The 24,717-nt window shown below is 40.6% G+C and overlaps 1 protein-coding gene across 7 annotated transcripts in view; it reads left to right on the forward strand.

Moving 5' to 3' along the window:
• The first annotated feature begins 564 nt into the window (after window positions 1–564).
• pygl (phosphorylase, glycogen, liver) overlaps window positions 565–24,717 on the forward strand; it is a 129,117-nt gene continuing 104,964 nt past the window's right edge. For 6 of the 7 annotated variants that reach the window (XM_072269163.1, XM_072269172.1, XM_072269190.1 and 3 more), the window contains exons 1-4: window positions 565–899; window positions 14,401–14,502; window positions 19,105–19,183; window positions 20,057–20,160. In XM_072269163.1, the coding sequence (XP_072125264.1) occupies window positions 666–899; window positions 14,401–14,502; window positions 19,105–19,183; window positions 20,057–20,160 (519 nt within the window). In that variant the 5' untranslated portion in view covers window positions 565–665. The remainder of the gene's footprint in view (window positions 900–14,400; window positions 14,503–19,104; window positions 19,184–20,056; window positions 20,161–24,717) is intronic. The other variant, XM_072269181.1, reaches the window with a different exon arrangement.

Here is a 24,717-nt window from a genome sequence, read left to right on the forward strand (position 1 = left end):
CTTCAGCTTCAACTGAGGACTGCTTGACACCATACTCAATCAAATGCTATCTCAATGATGCATTCACTCTCTTCCCAACTCTGGAATTCAGTTCTCTATGCCAAGTTTGGACAAAACTATTAGAAGGTTTGAAGCCAAGTTGTAACAGTACAGTGTGAACTGGCCTTCGGTGAGAAGGTTGTTGATGAGTAACTTGCTTGACAGCACTGATGACAGCAATTTCTGTCACTTTGCTGATAATTGAGTAGCGAATGATTGGATGGTAATCATTCAGCTCTTGTGAAATGGCAGCCTATATTATTATAGACAGCTTAGATATATTGTGCAGCTAGTTCTGAAATGAAAATCTTCAGTACTAGAGGTAGAATTTAAGCCGGTTACATTAGCCTTTGCTGTACTCATTTCTCTCGGTTGATTCTTCATATCACAAGCCAAGACGTTCATATTTCTGCCTAGATTTGGTCGCGGGAGCTCACATTTGGGCGGGGCTTACGGGGGTTCCGATCTGATTGGGCGGGGATGTGGAGGGGGTGGGCTCTCCCGATGGAGCGGGGCCAATGGGGTTGAGCCGATTGGGCGGGAGCGGGTCAAGGCGGCAGTTTGAAGTCAACGGCCGAAACGGATAAAGCTCGAGTTGTAGATTGTCGACGAGCGGTGGCAGCACGATGGCGGAGAAGAGCGATAGGAAAAAGCAGATCTCCATCAGCACGATCCACACCATGGAGGATGTGGCGGGTTTAAAAATGGGATTTAATAGGCACCTGCATTTCACGCTGGTGAAAGACCGTAACGTGGCCCACTTGAGAGACTACTACTTCGCGCTGGCCTACATCGTCCGCGACCATCTAGTGGGGCGCTGGATACGCACCCAGCAGTACTATTTTGAGAAGAACCCCAAGGTAAAAAAGACACCGAAACACAAACCACGACAGTAATATAAGCTAGAGCCCATCGGGTAGAAACTGCTCTTCGTTCAGAGGCACTTAAGATTGGCCCCAATACTCGCAACCAGTAGTACTGATTTGCGCCTTAAGGTGTTGCTCACAGTACGCCCTTTTTTGTCTTTGTTAAATAAGATGGCAGCAGAGTTGTTCTAAATGGGGTTCCGAGTTAGAGGAGTGTGGGTGATGGCCGCGTCTGTCAAGTGTGAGCACGCTGCGCCTAGCATGGGGGAACAGAGGTACGTGAAGGATGGATCGAATCCTCCAGGCAGTTACAGTACGATGAAAATCTCGGGGCGGCACGGGGTTGTAGCGATCAGCTTCACGGCAGCCGGCTGTCAGATCGCGGGGTTCAATTCCCGCTGCTGACTGGAACGGGGTTTTGCATTCTCTCCGGGGTGAAATGTTTCCTCCAACATACCACAGACGTACCGGTTAGGCTGAGCGAGTTGTGGACGTGCTATATTGGCGCCGGAAGGGTGGCGACTCTTGCAGTTGCCCAGAACAATCCTCGCTTAATTGATTTAGTGTAAACGACACAGTTCATTGTATGTTTCAATGACTAATGAAGCTGAACAAATCTGATCTGATATCAGCAATTTTCCAATGAAAATGAAGAAGGTAAAGGAGATAGATTTTAAGAAAATGTGGAAGAAGTTTTTCCAGCGACTGGTGTCTGTGCAGCAAGCTCTTGACCAATTTTTTTTCAATGAGTTTTCCTGGTATACTGTACTACCAAATTTCTGAACCCCAGAGAGGTTCTAATCTGTTTTGAATGTTTTCCCTGGGTGTTCAGGTTAGTAGGTTAATTGGTCATTGTAAATTGTCTTGTGATTAGTTGGGTTAGATTGAAGTCTGTCAGGGATTAATGGCCAGCTCGTCTTGAAGGGCCAGAACGGGCCTATTCCTCACTGTAACTCTAAAATAAAAATAAAACGAAAATCCAAAGATTTGCCATCCACAGTGCTAAGAAATTTGACCTGTCGTCAGCCCTGAACGACTTGCTGTTATTACACTGTGACTTTTCATCCAAGACTCCTCAACCAGAAGAAGCAAGCTTCCTTTTTTAATCTCTAAGAATTTTGTGTTTTGTTAGTTATATCGTTTTTTTCCTTTGGTCAAGTACAAATGTAATTATCATTCAACAGCACATGCATACATCCAAATGAAACCTCTGGAGCCAAAGTGCTAAATATAGTACAGTACCAACAGTCACACACAACACAAGGCACATATAAGATATTTGTAAAATACAATCACACAAAAATAATTGTCTAAGTCTCTGAGTCCATGAATGTTGCAGCAGTCTGCAGTCGAACACAATAAGGCTTGAGTTCCGTCCAGCAAACGCTGAGGTGAGGTGGGGTGGGGTGGGCTGGGCTGGTAAGCACTGACTCTATCTTGGACACTGCAACAATCCTCAGATGGAATGCACTGGCTCTGACACCTCTCTCCTGGGTAGCTGTAAACAAGCAACGCTGCCGCTTGAGGTCTCGTCCTTGCTGCAACCAAGACCACGCTGCTCTCCTGCCATCTGCCAATAAATCAGTGAATTAAACTTGCAGCATTCCACATTAACAATATCCAACAGGGTCTTGCGATCATAAGAAAAGCAACTAAGATGATCACTCACCATTAGGCTGTCTTCATGCACCAACTCCTCTGACGCAGGCAGTAAGTAGCATGATCTGCACCAAGTCCAACACCTTCACTTTCTCTGCCAATGAGCAACTTGCTGACGGGGTAGATCTACAGTACTTTTAAATTCTTGATGTCAGGCAGGGTCTTGTGATCATAAAATTAAGTATTAAAAGGACAATAACACCTTTGGTTGACCCCATAGAAGCTGCTACAACTGAACATGCTGCCATTGTACAGGAAGTTGATAGACCCGTTTTTCCAAAGAGCTACTTCGACTTCTCACTGCACTCCATAGCTAGTAAATCCTATTTTGGCTAATGAGACAAAATTGTACACAATAGTCTAGTTATGATCTCAACAAGATTTCTTGTGTTTTTGTACAAAATTCCTCTATCAAAAAATGCCACTGTACAGTTTGCCATAGAATACACTCAAACAGTTTGCCTTCCTATTTGTTTACCACACCCAGTTCCATGTGCTTGTGTTCACCAGCCTCTCATATCAAAAACTTTCAGAAAATCCAAATTCAGTAGTTCCACCTAGGCTTGACAAGAAGCTTGGAGACCTTGGCCTTGATCCTGCCTTGTGCAGCTGGATCCTGGACTTCCTGTCAGATCGCCAGCAGGTTGTAAGAGTGGGTTCCCTCACCTCCAACCCTCTGACTCTCAATACAGGAGCCCCTCAGGGCTGCGTACTGAGTCCTCTCCTTTTCTCCCTGTATCGCCACCCATAGCTCCAATCTGCTAATTAAATTTGCTGACAACACTACATTGATTAGCATTATCTTAAATAATATAGGGAAGGAGTCATTTCTCTGACATAGTGGTGTCTAGAAAACAACTTCTCCCTCAATGTTGCAAAAACAAAGGAGCTGGTTGTGGACTACAGGAGGAATGGAGATGGACTAACCCCTATTGACATCAACGGATCTGGGGTTGAGAGGGTAAACAGCTTCAAGTTCCTCCGCCGAGGACCTCACGTGGTCTGTACACACCAGCTGTGTGGTGAAAAAGACATAACAGTGCCTCTTTCACCTCAGACATTGAAGAAGTTTGGTATGGGCCCCCAAGTCCTAAGAACTTTCTACAGGGCCACAACTGAGAGCATACTGACTGACTGTATTACTGCCTGCTATGGGAACTGTACCTCCCTTAATCACAGGACTCTGCAGAGAGTGGTGCAGATAGCCCAGCACATCTGTAGTTGTGAACTTCCCATGATTCAGGACATTTACAAAGACAGGTGTATAAAAAGGACCCGTAGGATCATTGGGGACCCGAGTCACCCCAACCATAATCTATTCCAGCTACTACCATCCGGGAAATGGTACCACAGCATAAAAGCCAGGACCAACAGGCTCCAGGACAGCTTCTTCCACCAGGCCATCAGACTGATTAACTCACGCTGATTTGAGTGTATTCTATGTTACATTGACCGTTCTATTTATTATAAATTACTATGATTGCACATTGCAAATTAGACAGAGACATAACGTAAAAATCTTTACTCATATATGTGAAGGATATAAGAAATAAAGTCAATTCAATTCAAAAAGCAGTGCTTTGTTACTAATAGTCAGTGAGAAATAAGCCGTAAGACAATTTAGAATTGTTTTGCTCACTGTGGTTTTACACACTCAGGCTTGGAGATGCCAGACACAGCCAGGAGTGAAAATGAAACGAATTTATTACTTCAACAATTTAGGAACTATGAAGAATTCGAAGGTATCAGCAAGAATGTTGCAATGAAAATGAAGATTTAAGGATGCAATAATTGAAAATTGTATGAAGGCAGTCCATTATCTATACTATGTGTCTGTGCTGGTTTTGTTCATTTTGCGCTCAATCAAAAGAACATGGCAGCTCTCTCCTGTGGCTCCAAGTAGCTGTTTGCATACAACAGCAGCCACACCCTAGTAAACAACTTCAACAGGTGGGCTGAACTAGGTTATGGTAGCTGGAGGCTTACACCCTGGTGAGATAGGGACATACCTGTCCTAGCATGAGAAGTCAGCTTCGTCGGAGTGGGTAGATGAGATCCATTGGCCAGGAAAGTGGTTCTGCAACACTTTTTGGAGAGTGGAGGGTGTGACAAGGCACAGAAGAAGTTGTGGTCAACCACTGCAACCAAGGAAGACCACAGTTGTGACAACCTTTGAACTACTGGACTTGGACTTCCAAGGTCGAGAGAGTGGAACTGTCCCAGTGCAATGGCTTTTCCACTTTAAAAAAGTCTCTAACACAAGTTGTCTGTCATCGATGGATATGATGGACAACCACCAAGCTAACTATAAGGAACTAATACACATGGTACTGTAGTAATATTGGTAGTGTTCTTATTGTTCTGTATTTCATTTAAATATATAATGTGTTACTCAGTTAAACAGTAGTTTGTCTTTTTTATACCTTTTTAAATATTTCTATGAACTTCAGCTAACTGGGCCAAAATGTACTAGTTCCAATGTGTCCCAATTAACCAGAATCCACTGTACATCACATCTTCTGATTTCCCTGTCATTTATTTTAGTTGATGCATCCTGAATAAATGGCAATAGATTAGTCAAACATAACTTCCTTTCCACAAATCCATGTTAACTTGAATCAAAAATATTATTGCTTATTCTAAGTGTAGTGATATCACATTCATTATTATAAATTTAAACATTTTCCAACTTGCAGATGCAGGCTATGAGGTCTGTAGTTCCCTATTTTCTCTCTCTTGTTTTTTAATTAATGGGGTCCCATTTGTCACTCTCCAACCTGCAGCAGCCATTTGAGAACATAGAATTTTAGAAGATAATAATCAGAACAATGGTTTCCACAGTATGGAAATGTCTCCCAGAGGCAACATGCATGTGCATCAACAGACACACACATTTTTGTAAGGAGCAGAACAAATCAAAAAAGGCTTTGCCTTCATCAATAGAGTTAAAGAGTTCAAAAACAGGAAGGTATGGTAAACATTTTTTAAAATTCAATTTAATTGAAGATAGATTTTATCTTCCTTGTAGAATAAAAGAATACAAACGGAAGATTAGCTATTTCCTGATACAGCACTGCAACTTTTGAGAAAAGTACAATGGCTTGGAGAAGACTAGCCAAACACTATTGCCATGAGTAGATTCCCAAGTAGCAATATTACTGGAGTAATGAAAGTTGAAACTGCCTGCACATCTTAAAATACAGATATAAATAGCTCTAAAATAAATGGAGAGAGAATTTAATATTGGATAATTTTGCGTTGTCTTAATTTTGGGATTCAGTTTGGATGTTTTTTTTAAATTGGGACTGATAAATTTCTTTTAATGTAGACTAATGGTAAGATTGAAACTAGAGGTCTTGAGTTAAGGACAAAAGGTGAAATGAACATGATGGGAAACATCTTCACTCAGAGGGTGGTGAGAGTGTGGAATAAGCTGCCTGTCAGAGTGGTGGGTGCAGGTTAAATTTCAACATTTAAGTGAAATTTGGATAGATGGGGGAGGTATGGAGGGCTGTGATCCAGGTGCAGTTCGATGGGACCAGGCAGAATACTAGTTTGGCATGGATTAGATGGGCCGAAGGGTCTTTTTCTGTGCTGTAGCATTCTATGACTGAATATAAGAAGATATATGCACCTGGGATCCTCCAGGCTCTTAATCCCAGTCTCTTCCCAATTTAGGCTCTGGGTTTCAACCTGACCATCTTGATCTAGGCCTTCTGCTCACCCGTAGTTTCAGAAATATCCTCAGAATAACTTCTAAGGAATCAACAAGGCAAAAACCATGTAATACTTAGTTCAATGCTTAGTGGTCTGAAGCAGAACAGGAATCTGATACAAAATTACTGGACCACATTCCAGAAAGTTAAATAACTTGGCATAAAATAGAATATTTGTGATTTAGTACTGACTAACGTGGAGGAAGTCTTGCTCATCATTGAACTTCAATTATACCTTCAGCTTAGGTTGCTTGACATTAAAAAGAGAAATGAGCATCATCCCTACAATAAACATTCTTTTTTCTTTGTTTCATACATCGACCAACGTTCTATGTCAGGTGCTTCACTAAATTTACAAGAGACAGTGAGGTCACCTAAGCTTCATGTTAATCGAGGCATATGTCTTGGGTCAGAAGGATATAATTTAGGCTAATATTACGGAGTTTTCCATTTCTGTAGGTCCCATCTGTGTGTTCACTGGTTTCTGTGGCAGCTTACAAGTCAGCTTGCCAAACCAACTCATAGCTTCTTTCTTGCATTAATATAAAAGGTCACACAGAATCCAAAGAAAATGTGAACAGTTTCTTCACCATTCTGAATATCATTTATCTCTCAATTAACATCTTTTAAAGTATGACAGATAATGTCATACATAAAACATAAAAAGTATTTTTTTTATTTAATCTGTTAAAATTAACTGCCACATTTACTATCTCGAACTTGTTCATTGATTATGAAGAGTTTGAAATAAAGAAAGGCTTTCAGTTTGGATTGAAGTTCTCTGGGAATTGAGAAGTCCTTGAGATAAAACAGATGAATAAGTGTGTTCGCTCTCTAATTCATTGGACACATTATGTACACACATAATTCTATTTACCACAGTTCATTCATGAGAAGTGCCTACTAAGAATACAAGAAAAATCAACAAGTCTGCATTTACCTGTATTTGTAATTTTTAGACAGTTTTCAATTAATGGAATAATGACATGCCAGGCTGCGAAACAACAATATAGGGAGAAGACTGAGTCAAGATTCACAAAGAATAGTACACGTGACTTGTGGCAAGGGCTACATACCATCACAGACTTCAAAGCCAAACACTGTGGTGCCGCCAATGTCGCGGCCACTCTCCCAGATGGGCTCAATCGCTTTTATGCTTGGTTCGATGTTGCTAATTCTGAGCATCCCAGGAAAGCCACTGCTACAACCTGCAACCTGGTCATCTTTGAGACTGAGGTACACAGATGTCTCAAACGAGTGGACAGTCACAAGGCTGCGGGACCGGACGGCATTCCAGAGCGAGTACTCAGGATGTGCGCAGCACAACCGACAGGTGTGATTACTGATATTTTTAACCTCTCCCTCTCCCAGTGTAGAGTGCCCTCCTGCTTCAAATTATCCACCATTGTCCCTGTACCAAAAAAGACCAAGGTAAATGCCTGAATGACTGGCGTTCTGTCGCACTCATCTCAATAATAAGCCAATCCTTTGAGAGGCTGGTCAAGGATTACATCTGCAGCTTGCTACCACCCAAACTGGACCCCCTACAATTCGCACTAACGACATAACCAATCGACAGACAACGCAATAGCCACTGCTCTACATACCGTCCTTCTACATCTGGAGAAGAAGGATGCTTATGTGAGAATGCTGTTCTTGGACTACAGTTCATCATTCAACACCATAGTTCCATCCAGGCTCGAAAAGAAGCTCAGAGACCTCGGCCTTGACTCTGCCTTGTGCAGCTGGATCCTGGACTACCTGTCAGATCGCCAACAGGTTGTAAGAGTGGGCTCCCTCACCTCCAACCCTCTGACTCTCAATACAGGAGCCCCTCAGGGCTGCATACTGGGTCCTCTCCTTTACTCCCTGTGTCACCACCCATAGCTCCAATCTGCTAATTAAATTTGCCAACAAAACTACATTGATTAGCCTTATCTCAAATAATATAGGGAAGAAGTCATCTCTCTGACACAGTGGTGTCTAGAAAACAACTTCTCCCTCAATGTCGCAAAAACAAAGGAGCTGGTTGTGGACTACAGGAGGAATGGAGATGGGCTAACCTCTATTGACATCAATGGATCTGGGGTTGAGAGGGTAAACAGCTTCAAGTTCCTTGGCATCCACATCACTGAGGACCTCACGTGGTTTGTACACACCAGCTGTGTGGTGAAAAAGGCACAACTGCACCTCTTTCACCTCAGACGGTTGAGGAAGTTTGGTAAGGGCCCTCAAGTCCTAAGAACTTTCTACAGGGGCACAATTGAGAGCATACTGACTGGCTGCATCATTGCCTGGTATGGTCCTCCCTTAATCGCAGGACTCTGCAGAGAGTGGTGCGGACAGCCCAGCCCATCTGTAGCTGTGAACTTCCCATGATTCAGGACATTTACAAAGATAGGTGTGTAAAAAAGGCCTGAAGGATCATTGGCGACCCAAGCATTCCAGCTGCTACCATCTGGGAAGCGGTACCGCAGCATAAAAGCCAGGACCATCAGGCTCCAGGACAGCTTCTTCCACCAGGCCATCAGACTGATGAACTCACGCTGATTTGAGTGTACTTTATATTACATTGATTGTTCGATTTATTATAAACTACTATGATTACACATGGCATATTTAGATGGAGATGTAACAAAAATTTAAAACAATTTGTTTTGAATGAAAAGCTCACTTTTAGGACTTTCTCAGTTTTTCATTAAGTTTCAAAAAATGGCAACAGTGGGAAATAGTGTATGCACGGCATTAAATCTAAATAGCTTTGAATTCCTTTAGTACTTGGGGGAGCTTTTTAGTTAGATTGTAAATAATGAACCCTGCCTGTTCATGGAGTTAGAGAGTGTGTTTGGATATCCATCATATTTTGTTCAAGAAAACAATAACTCCTACTTGAAAGTTAATTTCTGATTAAATGTACAAAACTACAAAACTGGCATTTCTCTTTTTAATATGGAAAAAATATTTTTGACATGCAGAAAACCAAACTATGATAAATGATAACTAACAATGTTAAAATGTAGGCAGTCCATATGATATTGTGTAGATCATATTCATAGAAACAACGCTAGCAAAATTGAAGTCCCAATAGAATTAAAGTAACATATACAAAATTATGGAGGAATGCAATAGGTCATGCGATATCTATGGAAAGGAATAAACAAGTTGATGTTTCAGGCTGAGACCCTTCATCAGGACTGGAATGGAAGTGGGGAAGAAACCAGAATGGGGAGGAGGGAAGGAATACAAATAGGTGATAGGTGAAGGCAGTTGAGGGGGAAGGTAGGGTGGGGGAGGGGTGAAGTGAGAAGCTGGGAGTATTAAGTGGAAAAGGGCTGAAGAAGAGGGAATCTGATAGGAAAAGAGAGTGGACCATGGGAGAAAAGGAAGAAGGAAGGGCACAACGGGGAGGAGATTGGCAAGTGAGAAGAGAAGAGGTAAGTCATGGGAATGAAAGAAGAGGAAAGGGTGTAAGGGAATAATTACCAGAAATTGGAGAAATCGATGTTCATGCCATCAGGTTGGAGAGTACCCAGACAGAATATGAGGTATTGGTCCTCCAACCTGACAGTGCCCTCATTGTGGCAGTAGAAGAGCCATGGATGACAAGTCAGAATGTGAAAGGAGATTGGAATTAGAATGGTTGGCCACCAGGAAATCCGGCTTTCTGAAGACAGAGCAAAGGTGCTCAATAAGCAGTCCCACAATCCACATCTGGTCTCATTGATGTAGATGAGGCTGCATCAGGAGCATTGGATCAATAGACTCGTAGGTGAAGTGTTGCTTCAGCTAGAAAGACTGCTTGCAGTTCTGAATGGAGGTGAGAGAGAAGGTGAATGGGCAAGTGTAGCAGTTCTTCCGATTTCAGGGATATGTGCCAGGAGGGAGATTAGTGGCGAGGGACTGAATGGACAAGGGAATCATGGAGAGAGCAATCCCTGCAGAAAGTGGAGAGTGGGGAGTTTAAGATATTTTCCCCCTTCCCTCTTTATCCACACCCCACTTTTGCTCCTCTCTTTTCTCTTCTCAGCTGTCAATCACATCCCTTTGGTGCCCCTCCTCCTTCCTTTTCTCCCATGGTCCACTTCAGATTCCTCCTTCTTCAGGCTTTTCCCTTTTCCACTTATCACCTCTCAACTTCTCATTTCATCCTCCATCACCCACCCTGGTTTCTTCCCCTTCTTTCCAGTCCTGATGAAGGGTCTTGACCTGAAACATCAACTGTTTATGCTGCCTAAGCCTCTGGGTTCCTCCAGCTTTTTGGATGTGTTATTCTGTATTTCCAGCATCTGCAGATTCTCTTAAAACATAGAGCATAGAAGAGTACAGCACAGGAACAGACCATTTGGCCCACAGTTTTGTGCCAAATCAGCTAAACAGCAAATCAAAAACACCCAGACACACTAAACCATCCTATCTGCACCATGTCCATATGCCTCCATCTTCCTTCTATCCATGTGCCTATCCAAACGTCTCTTAAAGGCCTCTAATGTATTTGCCTCTACTAGCATACCAGCCAGCGCATTCTAGGCATCCACAACTCTGAGTAAAACATTTACCCCTTACACCCCCTGTGAACTTACCCCCGTCACCTTCACCTTCTAGTATTAGACATTTCAGCTCTGGGAAACGGATACTTTCTGTCCACCCTATCTATGCCTCTCATAATTTTGTAAATCTCTGTCAGACCTCCCCTTAACCTCCGAGGCTCCAGAGAAAACAACCAAAGTCTATCCAGCCTCTCATGATAGTACATGCTCTCGAAACCAGGCAGCATCCTTGTAATCCTCTTCTGCACCCTCTCCAAAGCCTCAGCATTCTTCCCATGGTGGGGCAACCAGAACTATATGCAATACTCCAGATGTGGTCAAACTAGACTTTATAAAGTTGCAACCTAACCTCCTGACTTTTGAACTCAATGCCTCAACTAATAAAAACAAGCATTCCATAAGCCGCCATAAACACCTTATCAACCTGTGTAGCCACCTTTAACAGTGTACTGTCTTCTTGCATTTGCCCTACCGAGGTGCCACACTTCACATTTATCTGGGTTAAGTTCCATCTGCTATTTCTTAGCCCATATATGCAACTAATCTATATTGTGCTGTATTCTTTGCCAATCTTCTACACTATCCACAACTCCACCAACCTTGGTACCATCTGCAAATTTACTAACTCACCCATCCACATTTTCATCTAGGTCATCTATATACATTACAAACAGCAGAGGTCCCAGCACAGATCCCTTTGGAACTCCACTAATTACAGATCTCCAGCTCGAATAAGTTTCTTCAACCACTACCCTCTGTTTTCTATGCACAAGCCAGTTCTGAATCTAAACAGCCAATTCACTGTGGACCCATGTGTATTAATCTTCTGGATTAGCCTCCCATGAGGGACTTTGTCAAGTCCCTTACTAAAATCCATGTAGGCAACATCCACTGCCCTACCCTCATCAATCTCTCTCATCACTTTGTCAAAAAACTCAAATTGATAAGGCACAACTTGTCACGCACAAAGCCATGCTAGCTTTTCCTAATTAGGCCATGTGTTTCCAAGTGCATATACATCCTATCCCTAAGAATTTTCTCCAGCAGTTTCCCTACAACTGATGTGAGACTCACCCAGTTTATAGTTCCCAGGGTTTTTTCTTGTTTCCTTGTTAAATAGAGTTACAGCATTAGCCACTTGCCAGTCCTCTGGGACCTCGCCTGTGGCTAGCAAGGACACAAATATACTGGTCAAGGACCCAGTATCTTGTCTCTTGCCTCTTCCAATAACCTCAGGTAAATCCCATCAGGCACTATGGCCACCTTAATACTTATTAGGAGACCCAACACTTCCTCCTTGATCTTTAAATGCCCCAATGTATTTATACACTCAACACTGATCTCCTGGTCCTCCATTTCTTCAGTATTTCCTTGGTAAATACTGAAGAAAAGTACTCTTTAAGTACCTTACTCACATTCTCTGCATCCAAGCAAATGTTCCCCCTTCTATCCTTGTGTGGTCTCACCTCCTCTCCCTAGTTATCCTCTTACTCTTGATGTACGTATTGAATGCCTTAGTCCTAATCCTACTTGCCAGGGACTTTTCATGGCCTCTGGTGTTCCCAATTCCCTTTTTTAGTTCTTTTCTGGCTTCTTTACACTTCTTGTGTGCTTTATTAGATCCTGACTTCCGAAGCTTAACATACTTTCCCTTTTTCTTCTTGACTAAATTTATCACATCTCTGGACATCCAAGGGTCTCTTAATCTTTCCATCCCTGTCCTTCCTTCTAACAGGAACATACCTTTCCTGTACTCTGCAAATGATCTTAAAATACCCTCCATATTTCTGAAGTAGTAAAAGGTGTTCCCAATTAACACTACTTAGTTCCTGCCTAATGCCCTCATAATTTGCCCTACTCCAATTTAAAACTCTCCCACAAGGACCATACCTATCCTTATCTATACAGTAGTTACCCTGAAAGTTAAGGAGTTGTGGTCACTGTTTCCTAGCTGTTTACCTACTGAAAGGTCAAGTACCTGACCAGGTTCATTGCCCAACGTCACGTCCAGTACAGCCACTCCTCTTGTAAGGCCGTTCACATTTTGATTTAAGAAACTTTCCTGGATACACTTTACAAATTCTGCCCCATCTAAACCCCTTACACTAAGAAGGTCCCAGTTTATATTAGAGAAATTGAAATCCCCTATGACAACAGCCCTATTATTTTAACACATTTCCTTAATCTGATTACTATCTGTTCCTCAATGTCCCAGTGGTTATTAAGGGTCTGTAGTATAATCCCATTCCTGAGATTCCCCCCAAATGGACTCAGTCTCTGACCCCTCCGTTATGTCTCCTCTGAGTGCAGCTATGATATTATCCCTGAGTGCAACTCCAGCCCCCACCCCTTTTACCTCCTCTATCTTTTCTAAAATTTTGAAAACCTGGTACATTAATCACCTATTCCTGCTACTCTCTCAGCATTATAGTTCCATGGACTGATCCATGATCTAAGTTCACCAACCTTACCCATATTACTCCTAGCACTAAAATATGCACACTTTGAACTATCTGACCCATCATACCTGTTATTTCCAGTTTGCCTTTCAATACTTTTCCTGCCATCTACCTTCTGGTCTGATCCTTCCCTTACTGACCTTGTGCTCTGGTTCTCAGCCCCCTGCAAAACGAGTTTAAACTTTCCAGAGAAGCATCAGCAAACCTTGTGTTTAGAATTAAAGTTGCAGCTTGGATACAAATTGCCCTGGAGGAAACTACATAATTATATTTGCCTGGACATAGAATTGAGGCCCAGAGCTTATTGTATTATATATGGTCTGGTTTGAGGGGCATAACTTAAACATTTGCAGATAATGGACATTTGGAAATTAATAAATAAAGAACCTTTTAGCATATTTGAGAAGAATATAAGCAGATAAAATTGATAGCTAAATGGCAGATCAAATTAAAGATAGAAAAGTGTGAAGCAGCTCACTTCACAAACCAAACTGGGGAGAGTCAGGTAAATTGTATTATTGTATAATGCAGATGAACAGATTGCATGAGCTCTCAAGTCCATCTTTGTAGGTGACAGAGAAAATTAATTCTTCTTCAATAAACATGAGATCCTGAACTTTACAAGTAGGACAGAGGATACAGAATTTAGGGAAACTGAGATGGACCTATATAAATCAGAAGCATAGTATTCAGCTAAGATAGGGTTTGGACATCATGCTTTAGATTGGTGTAGGAAATTTATCAGAACAATACCAGCAATGGACACTGAAGTTCTTTAGATTAGAGAAGATGGGATTATTTTCCTCCGAGCGAAGGAAAATAGGAATTTAATGGAGCAGCTCAAAATTGAGGGATTTTAATAGAATAGGTGGAGAAAACATGTTTTCATTGATTTAAAGATTTATAACCAATGCACAAAAAATCCACGTGATTTTCAGGGCTATAGCAAAGAATGGAACATGGGATTTACTGGATACTCTTTCAAAGGCTCAACAGAAGTACAACGGGCTTTATTGTTTGATGATTCCAGAATCAGCATGAAATTTATGTAGCATGTAGTTCTTAGTATTCATGTCTAATTTGCATTTGCACATGATAGATAACTATTTTTCAGCGGATTTACTATTTGTCTCTGGAGTTCTACATGGGTCGCACCTTGCAGAATACAATGATTAATTTGGGTATAGAAAGTTCATGTGATGAAGCTATGTACCAGGTTAGTAAATGATTTTCTTTTAAAGAAAAAAATTACAAAACATTATATTATTAACCTCAAATATTATTGCTTTTTGGGAAATTTGTACTATATCAATTGGACACCTAGTTTGAATCGTTGCAGTACAGCTTTGGCTGCCAAGTATTATGCTGAATATTGAGAGATATCATTGACAACTGATGAAAGGTATATTTACGAGGGGTGATTGATAAGTTTGTGGCCTAAGGTAGACAGAGTCAGTTTTAGAAAACCTAGCACATTTATTTTTCAACATAGTCCCCTCCTACATGTACACATTTAGTCCAGCTGTCGTGAAACATACGGATCCCTTCTTTGTAGAAGTGGTCCACAGCAGCGGTGATTGATAAGTTTGCGGCCTCAGGTAGAAGGACATGAGTTATTAATTTCAAACTTTCTGCATTATCACTCAAAGAGTTGAACTGCATGTGCACGTAACGAGACCGTCTTGGATCTCCAGGTGGTTCACAGCAGGGGTGATTGATAAGTTCGTGGCCTAAGGTAGAAGGAGATGAGTTATACAGCTCTCGTTAATGCACATGCAGTTCAACTCTGAGTGAAAATGCAGAAAGTTTGAGGCTAGTAACTCATCTCCTTCTACCTTAGGTCACGAACTTATCAATCACCCATGCTGTGGACCTCTTCTGGAGGTCCAAGACTCCGACTTCTACAAAGAAGGGATCCGTATGTTTCATGACCGCTGGACTAAATGTGTAAATGTAGGAAAAATAAATGTGCTAGGTTTTCTAAAATTGACTCCCTCTACCTTAGGCCACAAACTTATCAATCACCCCTCGTAGCTTATTTCAAATTCTTAATTGTAAAGGCACCCATCAAGCACTTACATCTTCCTCAGTACACTGTTCATCAAGACACCAGATGATTAGTCTCAGTCAGGTTTGAAGCTACCTTTTCTTTTCAAATGTTGGTCCTGGGGTTGCATTGTGATCCCAGTTTCCTCTGCTTTTCCATTTTCAATTAGTTGTTAAATCATATTTCCAGAACTCATTTCCATCGTATTCCTTCTGTCTTTCTCCAATCCAAGGGTAGTACATTGATAGTGCAGTCTAAATTCATCTCATCCAGCTTCATCATGTTGCAGCTATTTGGTAGGACAGTTGAGGAACAGTGGAATACTTTCAAAGAGATTTTTCACAGAGCTCAACAAAAGTATATTCCAGTCAAAAGTAAGAACAGTAAGTGTGGGGAGAGTCAGCCTTGGATAACTAAGGAAATAAAAAATAGTATCAAATTAAAAGCTCATGTGTACAAAGTCGCAAAGAGTAGTGGGAGACTAGAGGATTAGGAAAACTTTAAAAAGCAACAAAGAACAACTAAACGAGAAATAAGGAAAGGGAAGATAGAGTATGAAAGTAAATTAGCACAAAATATAAAAAACAGATAGCAAAAGTTTTTATAAATATATAAAGCAGAAGAGGGTGGCTAAAGTCAATGTAGGTCCCTTGGAAGACAGGAAGGGGAAATTAATATTGGGTGATAAGGAAATGGCTGAGACCTTGAATGACTATTTTGTGTCGGTCTTCATGGTGGAGGACATGTCTAATATGCCAAAGAGTGATGTTATGGACGAAATGGGAGCTGAGGACCTCGATAAAATCATTGTCACTAAAGAGATAGTAATGAGCAAACTAGAGGGCCTGAAGATAGATAAGTCCCCAGGTCCTGATGGGATGCATCCCAGGGTTCTGAGGGAGTTGGCAGAGGTTATAGTAGATGTGTTGGTAATCATTTACCAAAACTCTAGACTCTCAGCAGGTCCTGGTGGATTGGAAGACAGCAAATGTTACGCCACTTTTTTAAAAAGGATGTAAGCAAAAGATGGGCAACTATAGGCCAATTATCTTAAAGTCTGTAGTTGGGAAAATGCTTGAAGCTGTCATTAAGGAAGAAATAGCAAAACATTTAGAAAGGAGTGGTTCCATTAGACAGATGCAGCATGGATTTAGAAAGGGCAGGTCCTGTTTGACAAACTTACTGGAGTTCTTTGAGGACATAATGAGTGCAGTGGATAGAGGGGAACAGGTGGATGTCGTATACTTGGATTTCCAGAAGGCGTTTGATAAGGTGCCGCAGAAGAGACTTATAAATAAGATACAGATGCATGGGGTTGGAGGAAGAGTATTGGCATGGATTGGGGATTGGTTAACCAATAGAAAGCAGAGAGTTGGTATAAATGGGTGTTTCTCCAGTTGGCAGTCAGTGGTGAGTGGGGTGCCGCAGGGGTCGGTGCTGGGCCCGCAGCTGTTTACCATTTACATTGATGATTTGGAAGAGGGGACTGAGTGTAGCATAACAAAATTTGCTGATGACACTAAACTGAGTGGAAAAGCAAATTGTACAGAGGAGGTGGAGAGTCTGCAGAGGGATATAGAAAGGTTAAGTGAGTGGGCCAAGGTCTGGCAGATGGAATACAACATTGGTAAATGCAAGATCATCCACTTTGGAAGGAATAAGAAAAGAGCAGATTATTATTTAAATGGTGAAAGATTGCAGCATGCTGTTGTGCAGAGGGACTTGGGAGTGCTTGTTCATGAGTTGCAAAAAGTTGGCTTGCAGGTACGACAGGTTATTAAGAAGGCAAATGGAATGTTGACCTTCATTGCTAGAGGGATTGAATTCAAGAGCAGGGAGGTCATGCTGCAACTATACAAGGCACTGGTGAGGCCGCACCTGGAGTACTGTGTGCAGTTCTGGTCTCCATACTTGAGGAAGGATATACTGGCTTTGGAGGCAGTGCAGAGGAGGTTCACCAGGTTGATTCCAGAGATGAAGGGGTTAACCTATGAGGCGAGAATGAGTCGCCTGGGACTATACTCTCTGGAATTCAGAAGAATGAGAGGGGATCTTATAGAAACATACAAAATTTTGAAAGGGATAGAAAAGATAGAAGTAGGAAAGTTGTTTCCATTGGTAGGTGAGACTAGAACTAGGGGACATTGCCTCAAGATTCAGGGGAGAAGATTTAGGACAGAGATGAGGAGAAACTGTTTTTCCCAGAGAGTGGTAAATCTGGAATTCTCCGCCCAGGGAAGCAGTTGAGGCTTCTTTATTAAATATATTTAAGATACAGTTATGTAGATTTTTACATAGCAGGGGAATTAAGGGTTATGGGGTAAAGGCAGGTAGATGGAGCTGAGTTTATGGACAGATCAGGTATGATCTTATTGAATGGTGGTGCAGGCTCGATGGGCCGGATGGCCTACTCCTGCTCCTATTTCTTATGTTCTTATGCAGCTGGGCTACTAATTGCTCAGAGTACCGCTTCCCTTTTACTTCACCAGCAATGTAGCATTGTAGTTATTAATAATGGGCTAAATAAGTACAGAAGATTATGGACTGCCTCACTACCGCACCCAGAACCAAAACTGTGAAGTTTTCACTCACAACCTTTTTTTTTCTCCTCTTTTTGGGTGCTCCTTAAAACCAAGCTTTATAACAAAACCTTTGGTTATGTGTACCTTTAATTTATGATTCAGATTTTTATTTTGCCTGTTAATTTTATAAACAGTTTGGATATTTTTTACTCATAAATGAACACTGGCATTAAATTTGCCTTTACCACAATTCTTTTTCTTTTAAAGGGTACTAGAGAATATAAACCCTCAAATTATATTTGGCCTAGTTTAGAAACAAAAAAAATGAGCATGCAAGAATTATTGTCCACTTGTTTTAAGAGTTGGATAGGCCACTTCACTTAATTTGTGGTAATATATAAGAATTTGTGTTTTGTTTGTTACATATATGTAACATTAATATATGTACTCGGCTGAATTTGATAAAAGATTTGAATTTCGCACAACCTGCCAGCTTACAGAGCACCCTACTAATTTTCCCAATAATCTATTGTATCCTCTTTCCCATCAATCCCTGCCCCCCCATCAACTTGCAAGATTCTATCTGACCTGCACACAGGAGCAATGAACACATTTGGGATTCAGGAGGAAACTGAAGCATCCAGAAGAATTCTGTGTGCTCACAGGGAGAGTTCCAGGTTTCATTCAGTCAGCGTTGGAGATCAGGATTGAACCCAGGTTACTAGAGCTGTGAGACAGCAGCACCACCAGTTTGCCATTATGCTTCCCCTCTTATGCACTTGACTGATATTTTCAGGAACAAAATTTGAGAGCAGAACTAAGTGAGAGAGAGAGGGAGAAAAAAATCCAGGTGAAATTGCTATCTACAAAACATGGTGAATGACAATTTCAGGAATGATTTATGATATACATCCTATTAGCACGCTGGGTTAGTGGCAGAAATATTCATGTTGGCAGTGATGTACTTGTCTTTAATTTGGGGGTGGGGCATATTGACAACAGTTTATTGTAAGCAAAAGAATTTAGGAGATACGCCAGTTTTGAGATGGTTATTCTGATTTATTTTAATGGTTTTAAATTTAAAAGGGTTGCATAAATTTCACTGCTAGATAAAATTATGCCTTGGATCTTATCCTTACTGCCTTTCTGGTTTCATCTAAATCATCTGAATTCAGTTTAATGTTGAAATGGATATACAGAATTGGTTCCTTGAATTTGTGTCTGATATTGTATTCTTTGTTTGCTACAGATGGGTTTAGATATTGAGGAATTGGAGGAAGTTGAAAATGATGCTGGTCTTGGTAATGGAGGCTTAGGAAGGCTTGCAGGTAATTTTATTCTTCCATATTTCTGCCTTCCATGCATCCCTAAGATAGAGAAATCTATTTGCTTTTCAAATAAAATATTGGTGTTCCTTCAATAGGAAACTTATTATTTTTATGGAAAGTTCTATTCTTAGTTTTCATAAATATATTTCTGTGGGATAGCTGTATGTTGTCATTTCACAATTTTTCCCTGTTAGATACTGCATTTCATATCCTACTGTGCCCAAAGCATGAACAAGTTCCCTTTCTATCTCACTGTATAAATTTACTTTCTTCTATATTTATCCTCAAAGAAGAGAAAGTTTGAAGTTCCATATGTTAGGATACATTTATTCATATACTCATATTCATATTCATATTCATATACAAAACAATACTTGAAAAAAAGACTACCAGAAAGTCAGCTAACCCTGGAAAAATGCATATACAGCTGAAACTTGCTGAACAATTTGGTAATTGAATAATATCTTGGGTAATGAGGATAACTTGGGATCCCAGGTCACTACTGAGTATATAATATTACAGTGGATGTAAAGGAAAATAAATTCAGAATACAGGTCTCTATTTTTACAAAAGTCCGACTTCTGAGGGCATTGTGAAAACTGACATTTATTCATTGTATCATTTAGCTGACTCTGTAGAAATATCCTACCAACATGTATTGTGGAATTTGCAGCGTTGTTTATTAATGGGGGAGCATTTCATTTCATTTAAGTGTATAATCTCATCAGTTGAGTTAATGTTAGCCTATTAATAAGCTAAAATAGTTTAATTTGTGGGAATTTGTAATTCTAGTACATGGACTATCATCTGTGGATTTTTGGTACAATTTTACTTCCATTTTAAAATTTTGTTTCTCTTGTACTTTTCCAATAGCCTGTTTCCTTGATTCCATGGCAACACTGGGCCTAGCTGCATATGGGTATGGCATAAGATATGAATATGGCATTTTTAATCAGAAGATCAAAGATGGGTGGCAGGTTGGTGTTTGAATTAATTAATTACCTTTTCTCTGTCTTAGTTCCAGTTCAGACTTTCTTTCTACTACTTTTTCACTAATATTGCAGTTGAAACATTTTTGCAAACACAAACTGGAAACCTTCATGCCCTTTTGCCATCAGCAGAATGCCATATGCAGAAAATGATGGTGCATTCCATTTATTTAAGTTAATAAATGAAACGTTGTACATTCATTTTGTTTGGATACAAAATGCCCTCACATTGTATTACAGAACATAACATCATATTTGCAGAACTTCAGAATCCATTTGTGAAATACCTTCTGTATAATAAGTTTCCTTCTCCATAAATTTAAAACTACCAAACATTCTGTTACCTGCATTTTAACCCACGCTGAATTTTATTCAGTACCTGTCTTGTGCTTGCTAATCAGTTTGCCTTCTGGTTAAGCAAAGTCTACTGTTCAAAATTTGTGTTATCAAATGCCTCTTTTGGTTTTCTGTTAATTCTTCATAGATTCATAGAGTTATAAAGTATGGAAACAAGCTGATCTGCCCAATTTGTCCATGCTGGTAAAAGGTGTCTGTCTAAGCTGGTCCGATTTGCTGTGCTTGGTCCATTGACAAGACTCTAAATATGTTGTGATGCAAAATTGGCAATTTCAGTAGAATGCAGTACACTACAGTCTGGAATTCAAATATGAATCATTATAATTTCATTACATGATTGTTTTGTGCTACCTGGAAAATACATTTTTATTTCAATTACTGGTTTAGATAACTATTCAAATACTTTATATAACTGTAGCAAAACATTCAAAACCTTAGATGAGGTTCTGTAATTTTTACTTCTTTTTGTACCAGGAGTTTTGTTGAAAAGAGAAACCCTGGCTTTCAAGTATGTACACTCAGTTGTCCATTCTGATGTTTGGTCTGAACAATAACTGAACCTCTTAACCTTGTCTGCATGCTTTTATGCATTGAGTTGCTGCCACATGATTAGATCTTTGTGGCCGCTGAGTGTACTTTGCTAAAATGGCAATGAAGGTGAAAAAGTAAATGCCATGTTTGTCTTCATGGGATTGAGTACAGGAATTGGGGTGTCACGTTACAGTTGTACAAAATATTGGAGAGACCACACCTCAAATATTGTTTGCAGTTCCAGTTGCCAGCTATAAGAATGATATGATAAAGCTGGAGAGGGCACAGAAAAGGTTTTTAAGGATGGTGCTTAGACTATAGAGTTTGAGTTATAAGGAGGGATTGGATAGGCTGGCACTGTTTTCCCCTGAGTAAAGGAGCCTGAGGGTTGACCCTCAGGAGAAATTTAAACAGTTATGAGGGGCATAGATAGGATGTTGTCACCGAGTAACTGGACCCTTAAAACTTGCACTCATTCCTCAATCACACTTTTATTTACTTGTGCACAAGGTGGATAGTATGGCCTCTATCACTGAAGTCTAAAGTTTGAACAAAAAATGCCATTTTTATACAGAAATTGTCTACTTGGATACAGATATTGACCAATTGGTAACCGTGTGGATGTACAAATTCCATATTTGCATAATTAATCATCAATCACACTATGTTAATACAGATATTAATAGCCAATATAATCCACATGTTAAAGGTCAATAATACTTCAGAATTAGTAAAATAATTGAATAATAGTAAGTGCCATCCTAGAATCCTTCATTTGCATCTTTATTTTGTCTTGGTGTGCCAAGTGGGCCCAGCCCCATGCTGTGCAACAGGAAACTATGCTGTTCAGAGACCTTCCTTGCCTGGGTTGACAACACCCCACCTGTAAAATATCTGTCTCTGGACATTATTTTTACACTTGCCTTGTTATGACTTCCACAAGGGCAGGTAGTCACAGTCTTTTTCTCAGTGTAGGAGAGTCTTAATCTTGGGAGCATAGGTTTAAGGTGAGAGGGGAAAGATATAAAAGGGAACTAAGGGGCAAGTTTTTCCACACAGGGACTTGTGGGCTCATGGAATGAGCTGCCAGAGGAAGTGGTAGAGGCAAGTTCAATTGCAGTGTTTAAAAAAATTGGTCAGGCACGTGGAAAGGAAAAATACAGGGAGATATGAACCACTCCTATTGTCCAGCTAACCTTCCTACTGTCACGTGTCCAGCAACAATGGATATGAAATTGAGTCAGGTTATATAAACAAACAACGATATTTACTAACCTCTACTCAAAACATAGAAAAAAATAAACAAACTAGCTTAACCGGAAGTTAACCGTTATGCAGCTATCTCGAACAAACAGTCAAACTTAGAAATAGTTATTAACGAGTTCTCATTCAAGCACAGTCTTAATGTAGTAAGTTGAAAAGTCCAAGAGACTTTTACAGTCTTTAAGGAGAGATTTTACTGCAGCAACAATTCCTTTGAAGTAATGACGAATCTGTCGATCACAGTTGAGCAATGCCTTGTCCAAAGGAGTCACGCCGAATATGAAGTCATAAAGTAACTGACCTTTTTTCTGGAGGGTGGACACTGCACAAACCATCCTGATCTTGCAGGGGTTTAACTCAAACATGCATGTCACAATTTCCCGGACGATTCCGATTCCAAACAGTCGATCACTTCCAAAACACCGAACATCATTAACTTTTGGGTTCTGGTATTTTGGTAAGGTCTTCACTGTCCAATACTAGACTGTAAAGGTAAAACAAAGGTGCAACAAACAAAAACTGGCAGCACTTGTTGAAACTGCCAGCACAACGTGTTTTCACCTTAAAATAGAAAGTAAAACTCTGCGTCACACTTTGACAGCTTCCTTAAATACCGTAGGGAACATGCCCTCACGTGACATAACATCACCCCATGGTCATTAGACAAATACATCATCACACTCACAAGACCATTACATCATCCCACTCACAAGTCCATTACATCATCCCACTGTCCAGTGATCAAACTGTGGGCATGTAACACTACATACAACATATTAACTTACTAATCAAGCTGATTAATTGTGACCTTTATCTCTTGAAAGAAAGGTAGATGAAGTTAGAATCATACAGCACAGAAATAGGCCATTTGGTCCACCACATCAGTGACAACATCAAGTACTCCCTAGGGCCCTAACCTTATTAAACATCTCCAAAATTCATCATATTACACTGAATAAGATTCCACATGCCATTGATTTGCCCACCTTAACAGTGGAAGGATGGTCAGTCCCGGATAAAGTAGCTGAAGATTACTGAGCCAAAGTTATGACCTATTGAGTCTCATCAACTGATATCTTGAAACTAAGATGATTACTTTCTAATAATTCCATAAATAATGAAACGTGAATAGTAACCCTTAAATAATGATTGTCAACCAATAATCAGGCTGCTGTTCTCCAATTAGAAAAGTTGGTACTCGCCTCTAATGTTATTGGCTTTTGCATTGAAAAGAGCTTCCTATTCTTCCTTCAGGAAGGACAATAGAGAATTATAACAGGGCTCAGCACAACAAAAATTGAAACATCACCCTTATTTAATAAATAAAAGGTAGCGGTGTGTGTTTCATGATAAACTTTTGGTTGTGCTCTAATGTGGCAGTTTTGCCAAACTCATGTTCCACTGAAATTGAACACATAATGATCAAATGCCGTCCATTCTATTTACCCAGGGAGTTTTCATTCGTAATCCTTACTGGAGTTTACATACCACCAGCGGGCAACTATAAATCAAGCACTTGAGATGCTGCATAATGCTGTCTCCAGCAAAAAACCATCCATCCTGTCCCATTTCAAATCATAGTCAGGGACTTCCCAATCTCTGCCCAATTATCATCAGCATATAACCTGGAGCACTAGCGGTCCCAACACTAGACCACTGTTATATTAAGATAAGGAATGCCTACTGTTCCATTCCCAGACCGTATTTCAGGAAATCTGATCACTTGGCTGTCCTTCTACCCGCACACAGGCAGAGATGAGGACAACAAAGGTGTAGACGCGGGACACAGAGGAACAGCTATGGGACTCGATCTCTCCTCTCCTCATAGGCATTCAATACTACCATCCTCTCAAAACATATCAATTGGATCTTCGATTTCCTTACTTGCAGACCCCAGTCAGTTCGGATTGGCAACAACAGCACCTCCGCTTCTTTCTCCATCAGCACAGGTGCCTAATAAGGCTCTGTGCTTAGCCTCCTGCTCTACTCACTTTACACTTACAACTGTGTGGCCAAGCATAGCTCCAGTGCCATATTCAAGTTTGCTGTCATAGGCTGAATCAGCATATAGGAGGGAAATTGAAAATCTGGTTGAGTGGTAACACAACAACAACCTCTTCCTCAATATCAGGAGAAGGAAACCAGAGGTCCATGAGCTAGTCCTCATCAGAGGACCAGAAGTGGAGAGGGTTAGCACTTTAAATTCCTTGGTGGTGTCATTTTGGAGGACCTATTCTGGGCCCAGCACGTAAGTGCAATTACAAAGAAAGTACAGCAACTCCTCTGCTTCCTTAGGATTTTGCGAAGATTTGGCATGACACCTAAAACTTTGACAAACATTTATAGATGAGTGGGAAGACTGGCTGCAACACAGTCTGATGTAGAAACACCAAT

The sequence above is a fragment of the Mobula birostris genome, chromosome 1 (genome assembly GCF_030028105.1).
Source record: "Mobula birostris isolate sMobBir1 chromosome 1, sMobBir1.hap1, whole genome shotgun sequence".
In the NCBI taxonomy this organism is placed as follows: Eukaryota; Metazoa; Chordata; class Chondrichthyes; order Myliobatiformes; family Myliobatidae; genus Mobula; species Mobula birostris.